The following is a 16,602-nucleotide window of genomic DNA, read 5'->3' as shown; positions in this document are numbered from 1 at the left end:
TCACCGGCTTTGTTCAATGTTCTCACTGATGCTGTGTGCTGGATCCTGCGGCACAATTATTCTATTCTTTCCATGGAACATTATCTTGATGACTACATTGGTGTTGCCCCTCCAAGCTCTGTGCTCCCTCTCTCCACAGCGGCTATTCAGATGGCTACCGTTCTCCAAGTCTTTGATAACCTTGGCATTCCCGTTGCATCCAGTCCTGGCAAGGTGGTTGGCCCCGCCACTGTGATGACCATTCTTGGTATTGAGGTCGACAGCGTGGAGCAGGTCATGCTGCTCCCTGGTGATAAGTTGTCTGCTCTGCACTCAGCCCTGGCTGTCTGGTATGCTCGCACTAGTTGCACGAAGCGGGAGCTGCTGTCTTTCATAGGCACCCTTTCATTTGCTGCCCTATGGTCGGTCAAGTTGCCCCTGCCTCTCCCCCACTCCTGCAATTCCATATGTCTCATCGCTGCCTTGCTGCTTTGTACAGTCAAATGGCGTGTTTGTGTGTGTTTGTTTATTAATTCTCTTTTAAAAACACCTCGACCCATCGGCCGCCCACTGCCTCCCCAGCACCTCTGTCCGCGCTTTTTCACAATGTGACGCTACCAGACTTACTAATGCTCACACTAGCATATCCCAGACAATCACCAGAAATGTAGCTGACGGAGTTAAGCTGAAATTGTAGTTTGTATATTCAAACCAAGTGTAACTTCAATGAGGAAAAAGGCGGTTAGGATAAATGAATTACACAAACGTAATTATAATTTCATACTTGCACTACAATCCATATCAATTTCACAAAAAAACGAAGAAAAATGCAAAAACAAAAGAGAAAGAGTACCCGCTTCGGGAAGCATCCACGCTCTTGCTCAAAAACAAATGAAAAAATCTACGCACGAAACGACCGGGGAATTCCAATACGTGCCCCATACAGTGCAAAAATGCCATCATAACCACTTGTACACCTGCCAAATTCAAATTCCACTAAATTTACGATAAGGCGAATGGTCTTCCCATCCGACTTGTAAAAAGGTGCAGTTGAAGTGTCGGGACACGGAAATTTGTCAAGTGTCAATTGGCTGAAGGCACACAATCAAATAACAACACCGTGAAATTAGCATCCCAAGAAACAGCAGCCAACTCATTTGAACATGTTTTATTGTAACATGGAAACATGTGGGCAAACGTTATGCGATCGAGTCCACCAACAAAATCACATTTTCCATGTTTCCTTGGCTCACCATCTGAGTTATTTTATTTTTCATGTAGTATAATCACCATTTTGGTTCGCTCTTTTTCCCTTTCTTTCACTTTTATTTGTCCAATGGAAAGCTTTACACACACGCCATCTTCAATCCAAGTGGTCTCTTCACTGCAAATTTCACTAATTATTTAATCAAATTTTCGGATGGCTCCTGGCTGAAAATTTGATTGAGAATTATTGCAATTTGCAGCGAAGAGACCACTTGGATTGAAGATGGTGTGTGTAAGGTTTTCTATTTAATGAAGTACAGCCGACGCTCTTACTGCGCTACACCACTCCTGGGTATCCTCTATTGGACTTGGGGGTGCAGCACGCGTGCTTGCACTTGACATTTCTGGAGCCTTGGACAAGGTCTCTCACACAGGTGTCCTCCCGTCCATACCCCATCAAGGCGAGAGTCCCACAAGGCAGCATCCTGGGGCCAACCATGTTCCTCGTCTACATTAACGACGTATCAACATGCCTTGCTGGCAACATGCAGCTGGAAGCCTATGCTGACGATGCGACATTGCACATCTTTCTCCGTAACGACCGCATCACTGCTTCTGCCTTGCTTCAGGACACCTTCAATCGTTTGTCTGAGGCAAGGAATGGAGTGTATTGCTTGAGCCGTCGAAATCCCAGGCTATGACAGTCACGCTGCAAAGCGGGAAGCTAGCCTTGCCCTCTCTCCTCTTTGGAGGCAACCCTGTGCCAGAGTCATCCACAATAAAGCTCTTGGGGGTGATTTTTGATCCAAAGCTGTCTTTCGCGGAGAACACCCGCGCAGTGTCTCTACCAAAAAAAATACGTGGCAAACAACGTCTGGGCCTCCTGCGGCGAGCTGCGTCCTATCACTCCCCAGAAGGCAGCCTCACAGTGAAGAAGGGGTTTGTACGGGGTATGCTCCACTTGTCTGGATGGGAGCTGCTCCCTCCCATCTAACTCCCCATAGCCAGCATCCAACTCCATGCATTGTATATCATTAGTTCCGGGACGGAGCTCCAGAGCCTCAGCCTACGGCGATATCAGCTGCACTACCATACACGTACAAACTGCATTTCATCACCGGTCCGACTCAATTGCCAGCAGTCCTCCCACCAAGGCTTGAGCCCCGTGACGCCACTCGTACTCTAAACGATCTCCGCACGGCCACCGGCCACAGTTACCAGCTAAGAAATCCCCTACCGCGTCAAGCACCAGACACCATTCTCCGCTGCCGCCAGCTTTTCTAGACTCTGTCCCAACTCGCAAAAAATCTCAAAAGCTTAAATGCAACGTCAACGAATACCTCCGCCGACAGGATTGGCGATGGTCAACGGACATTCTGCCTGTCGACCCAAGTACATTATAGTGCCCCATCAACGACTGCCATTGCTACGAATGCGCTGCACACTAGCTGATGTTAACCCTTGCTTTCTTTTCATTTTGTTGACCCATACAGCTCTATCTTTTGTTTTTGGTGCGTGTTTCTGGCCGTGATGCCGAGACCGCAGGTCTGCAGAGCCATCAGTGCACCACCATCACTGCTGCGTCTCGGTGCAGCCCCTACTCAGCAGCTCTCACGTTAATTCTTGTCTCAGTACCATTGTCTTTCAGTATTGTTTACGAGTTGGGTATGTGAACATAGTAAAAAAAAGAAGAAAAAATGTTCACATTCCATTGTTACGTAGATTCACTGTTGAATGTAAAAAGAAAACAGGTCTGAACAAATCCTTTCTTTCCCTTTCGTTCTGTGCCTTGGAATCATCGTATAACATTTTACACACTCATGTCGACATAATGGAAATGCTTACAGTCCTCATTCACGGTAGCTATATTAAACTGCTGTCTCCGAAACGCTTGTTTAATTATTATCATCATGTCTTCTTCTCTACCCCTCTGCAGCAACGTTTGTTCCCCGCTCCCCTATCACCATGGTTTCAGCTAACCAGTCTTGTTCCTCGCTTGCCTCAACAAATAATATCTTTGGATTCCTGCAGCTTGCGCTACAATATGACAGGGTCAACTTGACTTTTTCTGTTCTGTTTCTGGCAGCTTTTTTCCGTTCCCCACACGCGCACTCACACTTCCTAGTACAGACACTAGCACATTCATGCACTTACATACATCCATCTCCATACACATCTTTATCCGGTTGTGCACATTCATTTCTCTCGGGGTATTTTTCCTTTTTTCTTCTTTTCCTATTTTTTCACGTGGACGATCAACCATCACATGTACCAGAGCTCAATAGAGACAGAAGGGGAAAGGTTAGCACAACATTGCTGCCCTATACGCGAACTGTTCTATATTAAATTATTATCATTCTCAGGAGGTGGAGGAGGGGGGGGGGGCGAAACACCACGGAGGTGGCAATGTCCCCAAGGGTAGCCACCTACCTTGACATAATATGCAGAATCCTGACTTGTATATACCCAAATACAGTGTAATCTCTAAGTTCACTAGTGTGTGTGTGTGGGGGGGGGGGGTTACAAACAATATGTCCTGCGAATGCTGCAGCTTCCACTGCGCCCGCTGCAACCGCTGCGTGCTATCGCGCCAAGGCATGAAACGTCACAAGTGCAGCCGTGGCTCGGCCAGAGCAACCAACCCAGACCGTAGCTCCTTCTTAGTAGACCACAGGACCTATCCCGTCATCGCCCCTACTGTTCCGAGCCTGCTCAACCCCCCCCCCCCCCCCATGGTCCGCATAGCCAGAATATGGCAGCGCGTCCAAGGTCCAAGGTGTGTGTGTGTGTGTGTGTGCTTGAGTAACACCTGACGGTGTTGATCACTCTTTGATCAGTGACTCTGCTTGCGTCCTAGTAGCTGGCTAACCATGAATCACGCTTTGTACATGCGTTCCGCTGAGCTCGTCCCCGTTGCCCTTTCACGGCTTTCTAGTTTAACCCCACCAATGTTTCAGATTCTAATGAAATAAAAGTCAGTATTATTCGGACCTTGTGTGCCTGTGCCGAAAGGATGGTGCCATTTTATCACGTATGGTGTAGTTTCGTTCCATTTTGTGTTGCCTGATACAGGTCCACCTCACTTGTTCTCCCCTTTCCTGATGATGGCTAGTGGCCGAAAATTTGATTGAGATATTGTAGTTTGCAGCGAAGAGACCACCTGATTTCAGGATGGGATGCCTAAGGGTTTTCATAGAATATTCGGAAATCAAAGACATCATTCGAGAGAGTATCATGCGAATCGATATGTTCCAAGAAAAGATTGTATAAAGTACATGATTTTACTTACCAGTACACAGGGGAGAGAGTGGATGCTGTGGTGCTACACCGAGTTTCACGTCTTGGAGCCGTTAGTTGCCGGACATGAAACTCGGAGTTGCAACACAGCTTCCTCTCTCTCTCTCTCTCTCTCTCTCTCTCTCTCTCTCTCTCTCTCTCTCTCTTTCTCTTTCTCTATCTCTCCTGTGTGGAAGGCTCTGGCCTATATGGCTATTGAGCAGTCTTAAGACAGAGGAACTCGCTACTTGGTGACGTGTACTTACTAGTATCAACATTTGAACTCAGTTGGCAGTTATATCCTGTGTAGTTTTCTTCGCACAAGCATAAATACCCTGCGTTGGTTTGAATGATGGCTGGAATGCAACTTCCGCCGTGTAGACATGGATTTGATGAACAGACATCCGGCGTTTGTGGCGTGTCCACTAAATACAAGGAGAAGACAAAAGGCCACGGTTCCAGAATGTTAGCTCAGGTAACTATAGAACAAGTACTAAATCATCCTGTAGCTATCCAACCTGGGTTACTGTACAGTAAAACCTGTAACTAAAGACCACCGTGACTAGCGACCAGCCTGGTACTACAGTAAAACCTGTAACTAAAGACCACCGTGACTAGCGACCAGCCTGGTACTACAGTAAAACCTGTAACTAAAGACCACCGTGACTAGCGACCAGCCTGGTACTACAGTAAAACCTGTAACTAAAGACCACCGTGACTAGCGACCAGCCTGGTACTACAGTAAAACCTGTAACTAAAGACCACCGTGACTAGCAACCAACCTGGTACTACAGTAAAGCCTGTAACTAAAGACCACCGTGACTAGCAACCAACCTGGTACTACAGTAAAACCTGTAACTAAAGACCACCGTGACTAGCAACCAACCTGGTACTACAGTAAAACCTGTAACTAAAGACCACCGTGACTAGCAACCAGCCTGGTACTACAGTAAAACCTGTAACTAAAGACCACCGTGACTAGCAACCAGCCTGGTACTACAGTAAAACCTGTAACTAAAGACCACCGTGACTAGCGACCAGCCTGGTACTACAGTAAAACCTGTAACTAAAGACCACCGTGACTAGCAACCAGCCTGGTACTACAGTAAAACCTGTAACTAAAGACCACCGTGACTAGCGACCAGCCTGGTACTACAGTAAAACCTGTAACTAAAGACCACCGTGACTAGCGACCAGCCTGGTACTACAGTAAAACCTGTAACTAAAGACCACCGTGACTAGCGACCAGCCTGGTACTACAGTAAAACCTGTAACTAAAGAGCACCGTGACTAGCGACCAGCCTTGTACTACAGACCACTTCGCCAGGCACGGACGGTCTCAAACTCCTATACGGTTGTGCGCTGCAAACCTCAAACCTTCTAAATTGAATACGTCTCTTATACGGGCAATCACAGAACATGATGTCACTAGCCTCACACAACAACTAACAAAAAAGCAAAACGAAATTACTATTTCTTTTTTAAGAAAAAGAAAATGAAACTTGACAATCTGCAAACCTCTAATTTTAAACAAATATCAGGGTTATTTGGGGCTCCAAAGGGTTAAGGACAACCTGCCCCTCAAGACCGCTTTCTCTGGCCCCAAGGGGAGGTCGTCAGTCACAGGTTTTACTGTAGTTGTAAAGGAGGGTTGAACTATGCAGCATAATTATAGTCTTACCGGTCTGTGCAGCAGACTGACTTGTCTTCTTTGTGGCTGGCACCTGAATACTGTCCGCTGGAGCTGCAACTGGCTGCACAGTGCGCAGGCTAATGGGGGAAGCAGGTGACTTTTCCACTGCACCCTTCGATGCCATCATAGCTGCACCAGTGCCGCTTGGGAGCGGATTCTCGGGGGACTCTTCCAATGGCATAGGATTTGTTGTTGGTATGGGTTCTTGAGTCACTCCAGAGTCCAATGTTTGCGTTTGGAATCTCGTCAGGCGCTTTGTATGTACATCACTGGGTGCACCTGAAGACACATGTACAGTGATGTATGCAAAAACCATTCACTAATGGCTGAGCCTACTAGAAGTATAAACATCTTCCAGTCAGGACCACACTCAAATACAAGACACGAGTGATTAGACGAGGGGGAGGGGAGTGGGGGGGGGGGGGGTGCGGGAACGTGGTTTCGGTTCTTGGTGCATGCGATGGGCGCATGCAGCCGACGTGTCTCCAACATGCTAAGTTTCCTATTACTATTAGACAAGCTTTGTGCTGTTGTATAGCCGGATGATTTCAGTGTTCTAATTTGATCCTTGAACATCCTTGCAAGGATGAATTGTGAAGATAAAATCCATTGTGTGCGGGGGTCCAATTATCTTTCGTCATCCTCTTAACGTAGCTAACATTCTTAGTTCGCTGTGATCAGCAGATGTTTAGCTTGTCTTCATCTTGAGTGCATTGATCTAGGCCGCCGCCGCCGCTCCAGGCATGGATTACAAACATGACTGTCAGCATTGCTGCTGCTGCTCAACACAGCACCGTAAAAAGAGATCGCATATCAGAAGCTAGTTCTGACTGTGAACGGTCAGCTTTAGCTTTGACCCAGGAGCATGGCAAGAGCATGATCGACATGTAAGGAATGCCATCAGCCAGGCAGGGCCAAGCGCAGAAATAATGGACACGCTTGACAGTTGCATATCATACAGTATGTGATGTTAATCTTGCGTGTCGCAAAATAAGCCTCCTCAGGAGTATGCTCCCGAAATCATGGAACTCTGCTTTCATGGATTCTCGCATTATGCTCGCAAAATCCTCATAATTATTATGCTTCGGCATGCGGGGATACATATTCGCTTTGTTGTACTTATGGAGCCTCAAAGTGCAGAAAATTGTGCCTTTTCGTACTGGCAAGTGGCCATAAGTACAACGAAATACATTAGTATTCCCATGCCAAGGTGTCCATGAATGCTGGAGATCAACATGGAAAAGAAATCATTTATTTCTTCTAAACAAACGGCGAGGAGACAATAATTAATTTTGATAACCGCAATCAATAAGACAAGCTGAATCGACATTTTTGTAGACTTTATTAACCCTTTAACCGTCAGACCATACATTTGTGGGTCGAATTCGACCCATCATTTGAAATGCTCGCACTGGAATGATTTTTTACCCACGATAGAAAATTTACTATCGATTCGGTCGCGAATTTTCCAGGCTTTCTGTTGCAGAAATCCGCGTTGAGCTACGATGTAGTGGAGCAGAGTTATCAAGCGCTAAGTGCATGCACGCTTGTCACTTCCGCTGCGTGGGGCGCGCGGCTGACGTCGTCACGGGATTTCCCCGTTTCTTCACGCGCTCTGTGACTGTTGCTCGCGACCAACGTATTCCTCACGAAATGCTCGATCTCTCAAAAAAAATTTGAACACTCTACGATGAAGGAGACGGCCATGGCGGAGTTTTGAACTTGTCATTTGCATGCCTGGCGTTGAGACGACGTCGCTGCATTCCAGCGCTGGTTGTGTGACTGCTGAGGCGAAGAATGTGGTATCATCGTGCTGGTCTCGTCCAGAGCTTTCCAAAGAGCCCAAGATTATAAAAATCGAGTGAGTACAACTAAAGTTATGACCTGGCAAAGTTGAAATTTCGTTCGGCGTTTCAATGGGTGAAATTTATATGACGGTTAAAGGGTTAAATCTAAGTTAATGCAATGTAAAACGGTGGAGACAATGTGCAATAAAACGATGAAAATAGGAAGACATAGTGTAAACGCAGGGCATAATGGGAGAGACTGGCAAGCGGCAGGATCTGAGGTGACAACGGCCAAGCCGTCGGGTCAGGGAAACAGAACATCGGCAATCAAGTGTCACCTGTCGGGCAGTGCTAGTTGTTGTGAGTGGTATTCCGATGATTTATTCTCTGTTTTGTCGCGTGGTAGGTCTTTGTTACATCTTGCCGTGTTGGAAGCTTTGTACATATGTAAGTTAGACCCTGAGCTTTGTGTTCAGAAGGAGAATGTGTTGTCTTTGCAGCTGTTTGGCACTGTTCGTCGTGAAGGTGCAAAATAGATCCCTTGATCTCTTGATATTGTCTCTCTTTTTCTTGTCACTACGTTTTTGTCACTTATTGGATTTGCATGCTGTTTTCTTGACTCTTCACATCTATTCTTTCGTGTCACTTCTACACATAATTGAAGTGATGTATCTCTGAACTTCTTTTCCTTATAGTTGTAGTCTTTTAGCTTATTTCCATTATTCCCTGTAGTATTTTAAGAAGAAGGGAACGAAAACGTTCAATACTATTTGACACATGTCCCAATTTGCTGATGGTGATTTTTGCTTAGATGCATGCGTTGACAATACATTTTTTTATAAAATAGTGTAAAGAAAAAATATGATTCAAACAAGTTTTCGTTAAACAAAATTGAAGTATTATAGTAAACCTAAGTTAGACAAATAACACAAAAAACAACAGCAGTGAAATTTACAAGTGTGAATTGTAACAATGAAAGCGAGAGCAATCATCAATGTGTGTGCTAACAATGAATTATTTCTTCTATTCCGCATTAGTTGACTTCTTTTGTAAACATATTTCCCATTTATACAAAAGAGAAAGACCAAGGAACTGCAAGTTACGCTATAATGTCCACTAACACCAGCAGTTACTAAACAGTCAGCTCATGCGATAACATTGCACGACAATGACCAACAGACTAAATTCCCAACTCATCACAACCACGCGCTCTTCAACCGAACCATACAGACACCAGCAAGGACACTTCCGTTGAGAGATAATATTGCTCCACGCCTCTAGACAGCTGTTTCGCTCCCTGTCGGAGCTCATCAGTAGAAGATGATAATGATGATAATGGAGGAATGATCATTCTTATACACCAGAAATGGCGCAAGTGCGAGCTTTCCACATCAATGGCATATGCAAGTTGCTAAAATGGTAAAGTGTGAGAACAGCGATAAATAATCATAGTACGCGCTCATTGGTGGAGAAACACACCACACAGGCGACGAAAATCTTACGCGGAATACTGATGCCGATGCCAATGGAAAGTACATGTATGTTGCTCATTATTATTATGTTGCAATGTCCATGTATGCAGGCGAGGTGAGACTCACTGCCGAGATCCCCCAACGCGACAGGCTCGGTTGCCGTTCAGGATTCACACCGACCTGCCTGCCCGTCAACAGGATCGACAGCGGGAGGCCCCACTGATGCCGATGTCGGTGCACACCAGGAAACTTGTAGTCGTGAGTGTGATACTAACAGGTCTAGTAGCAACCACTGACACACGAGAGGCCAGCTGGGGCATTCACTCCAGTCAGGGATGCTTGGTCGACGCTTCGTATCAGCAGCTCAGCTCAGTTTGATCAAACAAAGATGTTGCAGATATGTCTTGCTTTTCTCCTTCCTTCTTCACCGACTCGTCTTGTCATCTCTCCTTCTTTCTTCACCGACTCTTCGTGTCCACTCTGCTCTGCCACTAACGGCGCATTAAAACTTCAGAACTAAATATTGCGACAGAGCTTTCGGCCATATTTTCAATTCATTGCATTCCCAGAGAAGGAGAGATGACAAGACGAGTCGCTGAAGAAGGAAGGAGAAAAGCAACAACAACAACAACACAAACAACAACAACAACAACAACAACAACAACAACAACAACAACAACCACAACAACAACAACAACAACAACAACAACAACAACAACAACAACAACAACAACAACAACAACAACAACAACAACAACAACAACAACAACAGCGGCTAAGGAACTTGCACCGTCGTTATCGTCCCTCTGCCACCATTACTCCAGTACCCAAGCCGGGTGACCCAACCCAACCAACAAATTATAGACCCATCTCTCTCTTGAGCACTACATCAAAAATCCAAGAAAAAATTGCACATCAACTCCTCTACAAGCACCTCACACCCCACCTGCCCAACCAGCAGTCCGGATTCCGCGAGAAAGACGGCACTGAGCAGCAGCTCGCCCGTCTCGTCCATACCCTCTCCACTGCGAGAGACGACGGGAAACACGTCAATGCCTGCTTTTTCGATCTAAGCAAGGCCTTCGATCGTGTGTGGCATGCAGGCCTTCTAGCAAAACTCTCCCACTATGGTGTCCAGGGCAACGCCCTGGAGTGGTTCCGACGGTACCTGTTGGGGCGTCGGCAAAGGGTCCAGGTGGATGGCGACCTATCGCCTTTCCTCGAGATCCCTGCCGGCGTCCCTCAGGGATCTGTTCTTGGGCCGCTTCTATTCCTCGTCTACACCATAGACCTTCCACATGCATGTGAGAATCCCGGCACCACCTGTAGCCAGTTTGCAGATGACACCGCTCTGATTTCCATAGCGAGAACTCTTCAAGACTGCACCCGAAACCTACAACAGAGTGTCACAGCAGCTGGAGACTGGCTTCAAAGATGGCACCTGCTGGTTAACACAAAGAAAACAGTCATCCTCCCGTTCTACCACAATAACCGCCCCCCTGAACAGCTACCCCAGATCACCCTCAGGAATAGTCCGCTTACCGTAGCACAAAAACACAAACACCTCGGAATAATCTTTCAGCATGACCTCCGTTGGACGGAGCATGTTGAATACATAGTCAAAAAATCACTCAAGTCTTTCAATATTCTTTTTAGATTAAGGTCTACACTCACCAGTGATTCTTTATCTCACATCTATCAGACATACATACTACCTATATTCTCATATGCGAGCACTGCTCTCACACCGTTGTCCCACACTTCCCTTGACAGGCTAGAACGACTCCAGCGGAAAGCCGCCAGAATATGTCTCCACCTTCCCCTTTACACACACTTAGAACACTCCCACCTTTTGCATCGCATCAAATGGCCAACATTATTTTCACGTTTTAAAGTTAAACATATACTCTTCGCGCATTCCCTGCGCCACAATTATGCCCCACCACATATACTCTCGCTGCATACTGCTAGCAACGTGCAACCTTCGTATAATTTACGTCGCTCTCGTACTTGGCACTTGCCAACTCCGCGGACTGACCGCTGTCTCCATTCTCCCCTGTACAAGGCCCTTCATTACTTTAATTGCCTGCCCACCCAGCTTCGCGAAATCCCTTCTCGTACTCCCTTCAAATCCGAGATATCCCTGCTGTTTCACAACTCTGTATGCTCGTGTAGCGACCACCCCTGCCCGTACACTTAAGTACGCAACTCTGTATGCTCGTGTGGCGACCACCCCTGCCCGTACACTTAAGTAGTCATTAACCCCTAGGCCCTGCCCACCCAATTCTTCCTCACTCTTTCTCCTTTCTTACACTATTATCTCTTATTGGCCACTGGCTATCGTGAGAATAAAGATTTGAAACAACAACAACAACAACAACAACAACAGCAACACCAACAACACCACCACCACCACCACCACCACCACCAACAACAACAACAACAACAACAATGGTGCCATTGGCGCCATTGGCGATGGTGCCACAACAACAACAACAACAACAACAACAACAACAACAACAACAACAACAACAACAACAACAACAACAACAACAACAACAACAACAACAACAGCAACAACAACAACATTAACAACAACAACACCACCACCACCACCACCACCACCACCACCACCACCACCAACAACAACAACAACAACAACAACAACAACAACAACAACAATGGTGCCATTGGCGCCATTGGCGATGGTGTCATCGCGAGAATAAAGAATTCAAAAAACAACAACAAGGTCTACACTCACCAGTGATTCTTTATCTCACATCTATCAGATGTACATGTACATACTACCGGTACCTATATTCTCATAATGCGAGCAATGCGAGCACACCATCTTCACACACTTCCCTTGACAGGCTACCTGCACCTGAGGGATACTGCCATTGCGAAGTAGTCCTGGATTGCATCACTTTAGTGATGCAGTTCGTGCAAGTATGATTAAAACAGGCTTCATGCTGCGCAGCTGCGGCTCACTTGGACGCACCATGCCACTTCTTGCCGCATATTTTCACCAACTATGATAGACTCTAGAATGTTTGCCTTTGCAGACTCCCACACAGAAACATTCAAAAAGCTGCACACTCGGGGTTTCATGCAGTGTTGCAATGATGTGGGACTTCCTATCTCTATACTCAAGTTCTTCAAATTCTTTCAAAGATTCTCACCTTCTCTCCCCATACAGATGTAACCATCCGCCCGTGGGGTAGCCGTGGGTGTATACGGGAATCGTAAAAAGGTGGGATCAAGAATTCTTGAAGGGCCTGGTTTGGAATTGATCGCGTAACTCCTTTCAACTTTCCGCGTGAAGAGATTGTACCGTATGAAGGAAGCATTTCCCATTAACCAGACCTCCTCATGTCGCTCCCCAATCACATTCTCAATAGCATTCTGGACACACAATAGTAGAATTAGAATTTAAATTCTCCGCAACACAATCACCAGGACACTATGCTCAACAGAGTGCCGAATGAACTAAATCCTACATTGAAATGTAGTGTTACTTGCCACCTTACGTTTATTTCGGTGTATTTTTTAAATTTCGGTAACTTCGGTAGGGGTCCTGGATTACCAAATTTAACATTACACCTAAATTTTCCGAAATTCCAAAAATACGTTAAAATGATGAAAATCGCTGTCAATTAAAAAAAATAACTTGATGCATGTACGTATGTGCAGCCTACCCGGAGATATTAGGAGATCCCCCGGTAGGCTATGCCTTTCGGAAATCCTTAAAAAAAATCTTAATCGATATCTTCACGTGGCTAGGGCACTCTGTAAGAAGACCATAGGTCTGTGGGGACTGCCCTAGTAAAATATAAATAAATAATAATAATAATTTAAACTCGGATGGTGAGCCAATATAGTTATGATCAAGAAAGGAAAAGGACAAAATGTTACGCTGACTGTATAAGATCTGGTTACGTGGGTGGACAGATTTTCATAACTCGTAACATTGTGTCCTTTTCCTTTCTTGATCATAAATAATAATTGTAGAAAGGAAAAGGAAATATAGATACGTGTTGAGTGTAACTCTCCATCACTGTAACCAGATACTATATACAGTCAGAAAGTGCAACAACTAGGCACACAACTGATAGAGTACTGAGACATTTGACGTCCTGACACCTAGCTTCAACACATCTCCGTAGCGCTACCCGACAGCCTTCCAACTTGGAAGGTTCAAGGTTATGGAATGACCAAAGAGGGGAAGGCAAGCGCAATGAAAATGAGCACAAGCTACAGTCCCAACGGAACAAAGAATGTTGATTTTTACTGGACTATGACGAGACCAGTAGGATATTTGACAAAGCGGTCTAACTACAATTCGAAGCAGCAAAGCGGCACAACACCCAACTTGGGTGGGTCATAAATATCAAAGAAAAGTACCGAAGGGGAAGCTTTGTGACTGTATATAGTATCTGGTTACAGTGATGGAGAGTTACTCTCAACACTGATGTTGATGATGCCATTGTCCTGTTTGATGCTTTACTGCAGTCAGCATTCCATCGTCATCTGTTGCCTTACAAAGTTATTCCGCGGACAGGAGACTACAATAGACCTCATCCTACTATGCGGGATGCATCCCGACCCTGGATCACTCCGGACCTCAAGTGTGCTGTGAAACTGAAGCGAGATTTGTATAGCATTTATAGGAAGTATCCAACCAGTGAAAACGTCATTGCCTTTAAGTGCAAGCGTAACGAAGTGAAATGTTTGTCACGTACCCTCCATCGTCAGTATGTACAGTCGTTTCATGCCACCCTGTCTTCCCATGATCGCCCTAGTCTCCATCAATTTCTCCGCCATCTCCGTAAGAACTGTAATCGGGAGACTATCCGATCAATGACAGCTTCAGACGGCACAGTAGCAACAGACCCCCAGACATAGCAGACATATTGAACACGCAGTTTACGTCGTTTGGACTTCCTGACGACCCTACGTGGCCTACACCACCACTCATCCCTTCACCCTCAATACCTGCGTCCCTCCTATCATTGTCGACTGGTACAGCCCAAGTGAGGAAATATCTCCGTAATCTGAAAACTGGCAAGTCCCCTGGTCAAGACGGAATTACCAACGAAGTTTGGAGAGCTCTTGCTCTGTCTGTTGCCTATCCTGTGTCAATTATCTTGAATATGTCATTTCGCGAAGGGAAATTCCCAGTCATGTGGAAAACTGCGGTAGTCGTGGCCACCTACAAAAATAGAGGACCACGCACCACCCCCAGCAACTATCGCCCTATCTCATTGCTCTCTACTTTATCAAAAGTGTGCGAACGTGTTGTATATGACATCATTTATGATCATGTTCGCATTTCACTTTCGCCAGCACAGTCGGGCTTTTGTCGGGGTGACTCCACCAGGTACCAGGTTACCCGCCTCGTGCAAGACATCCACACCGCCCGGAACGCCCATAACCATGTTGGTTTAGTTTTCTTCGATCTTGCAAAGGCCTTCGACACTGTTTGGCACAGGGGTCTCTTAGCTAAGCTGCGAACAGTATATCGCATTGGTGGCAAGGCTATCGGCTGGCTCTCATCGTATCTCTCTAACCGACATCAGCTTGTACGCCTCTCAACTGTGTTATCGGAGCCTTTACCCGTTACTTCTGGAGTCCCCCAGGGTTCAATCCTTGGGCCACTGCTATTTCTCCTGTATATTAATGACCTACCCGATATTGCCCCTGGTGTCAGCCTTTTCGCTGACGACATAGCTCTGCTTTGCTCCAATGCTTGCCCTATACGACTGCACGAAGCCATGCAAGATTGCACTGGCAAGGTTATCACCTGGATGCATGATTGGAAGTTGCAGCCAAACGTTGATAAAACGGCAGCTATGTACATTTCCCCCTCTCCCCCTTCCCTGCCACTTTGTTTTCCTTCTTCAAGTGTTGCTATTCATATTGTTGAAGAGCATAAGCATCTTGGCGTTGTTATTGACTCTAAATTGTCGTGGTCTCCCCATGTGCAGTATGTCTGCAAGCGCACAAGCTCCATCCTTGGGGCTCTCCAAGCCCACTGTAGACATCTTCTTCTTTCTTGCAAACGCTTGTTTTATCGTTGCTATATATTGCCCTTACTTGACTACTGTGATACTGCTTGGTCTGGCATAACTACTACTGTATTGAACAAGCTAGAAACCCATAACCGCATGCTCCTTAAAATCTTATTTAGCAAAGATCGTCGCTTTCCCTCCGCTAGTCTTTACGAAATTGCCAAGATCAGTCCCCTTTCCACTCGACATAAGTACCACCTCTGTGTGCTCATACATAAAATATTACTAAAGAAAATACCCTTGCATATGCAGGCTTATAATTGGTTCTCCGAAACACGGAATACCCGGAACTCATTCAGTCTCCCACGCGCTGCCTCCACCCTATTCACTAGATCTCCGATCTTTGCTGGCTATGTGTTTTGGGCAACATTACCAACGCAGGCCAAGACCAGCACGTCGATGGATAATTTTGTTGCTAAAATCTCTGCTCAATTATAGGTTTCATGTATATCCTGCTGGTTTGTCTCCTCCTTTGCCTTCTTTGCCTTTTATTATTATTCTTTTATCTGTTTTACTGCTGTGGTTGGCTTTCACCCTTGTCTCAGTTTTACTGGCCGTCATCATGATGTGCCATGAGATAATGATAATTATAAATACAAATACAAATACAAACACGTATCTATATTTCCTTTTCCCTTCTACATTTTATTATTGGCTCAACATCCGAGTTTCAGATAAATAATAATAATAATAATTTGAAACTCGGATGTTGAGCCATAAATAAATGTAGAAAGGAAAAAGACACCATGGATACGAGTTAAGAGTAACTCTCCATCACTCTCCATCACTGTAACATCACTGTAACATCTCTGTCAGTTTTGTGCCTAGTTATTGCACTTTCTGACTGTATAAAGTATCATGTTACAGTGATGTAGAGTTACTCTTAACTCGTATTCATAATGTCTTTTTCCTTTCTACAATAATAATAATAATAATAATATAATAGCAATAAAGAGAACAAATCATAGTCTGCTGTCATCGCCACACTACAACAAAGTCATGAAAGTTTACCAAAATAGATTTTCTTGTCACAATCATCAGTGGAAAGCCGTGACTGAAGAGTAACCATGCTGATTCATTGATTAATATACAGTCAATATGTGAGAACAAAATAAAGT

General features: G+C 45.4%; 1 protein-coding gene across 1 annotated transcript in view; it reads right to left on the bottom strand.

Annotated features, from left to right (window-relative positions):
- Positions 1–659: 659 nt before the first annotated feature.
- The window catches only part of LOC135806786 (leucine-rich repeat-containing protein 15-like), a 150,354-nt gene continuing 134,411 nt past the window's right edge, over positions 660–16,602 (bottom strand). Inside the window, exons 21-24 of the mRNA XM_065321000.1 lie at positions 12,596–12,818; positions 6,143–6,433; positions 4,728–4,886; positions 660–1,070 (exon numbers count right to left, since the gene is read on the bottom strand). Of these exons, the coding sequence (XP_065177072.1) occupies positions 1,063–1,070; positions 4,728–4,886; positions 6,143–6,433; positions 12,596–12,818 (681 nt within the window). The 3' untranslated portion in view covers positions 660–1,062. The remainder of the gene's footprint in view (positions 1,071–4,727; positions 4,887–6,142; positions 6,434–12,595; positions 12,819–16,602) is intronic.

Source organism: Sycon ciliatum, chromosome 1 (genome assembly GCF_964019385.1).
Source record: "Sycon ciliatum chromosome 1, ocSycCili1.1, whole genome shotgun sequence".
NCBI lineage: Eukaryota > Metazoa > Porifera > Calcarea > Leucosolenida > Sycettidae > Sycon > Sycon ciliatum.
This window is presented reverse-complemented; position numbering and strand designations above follow the sequence as displayed.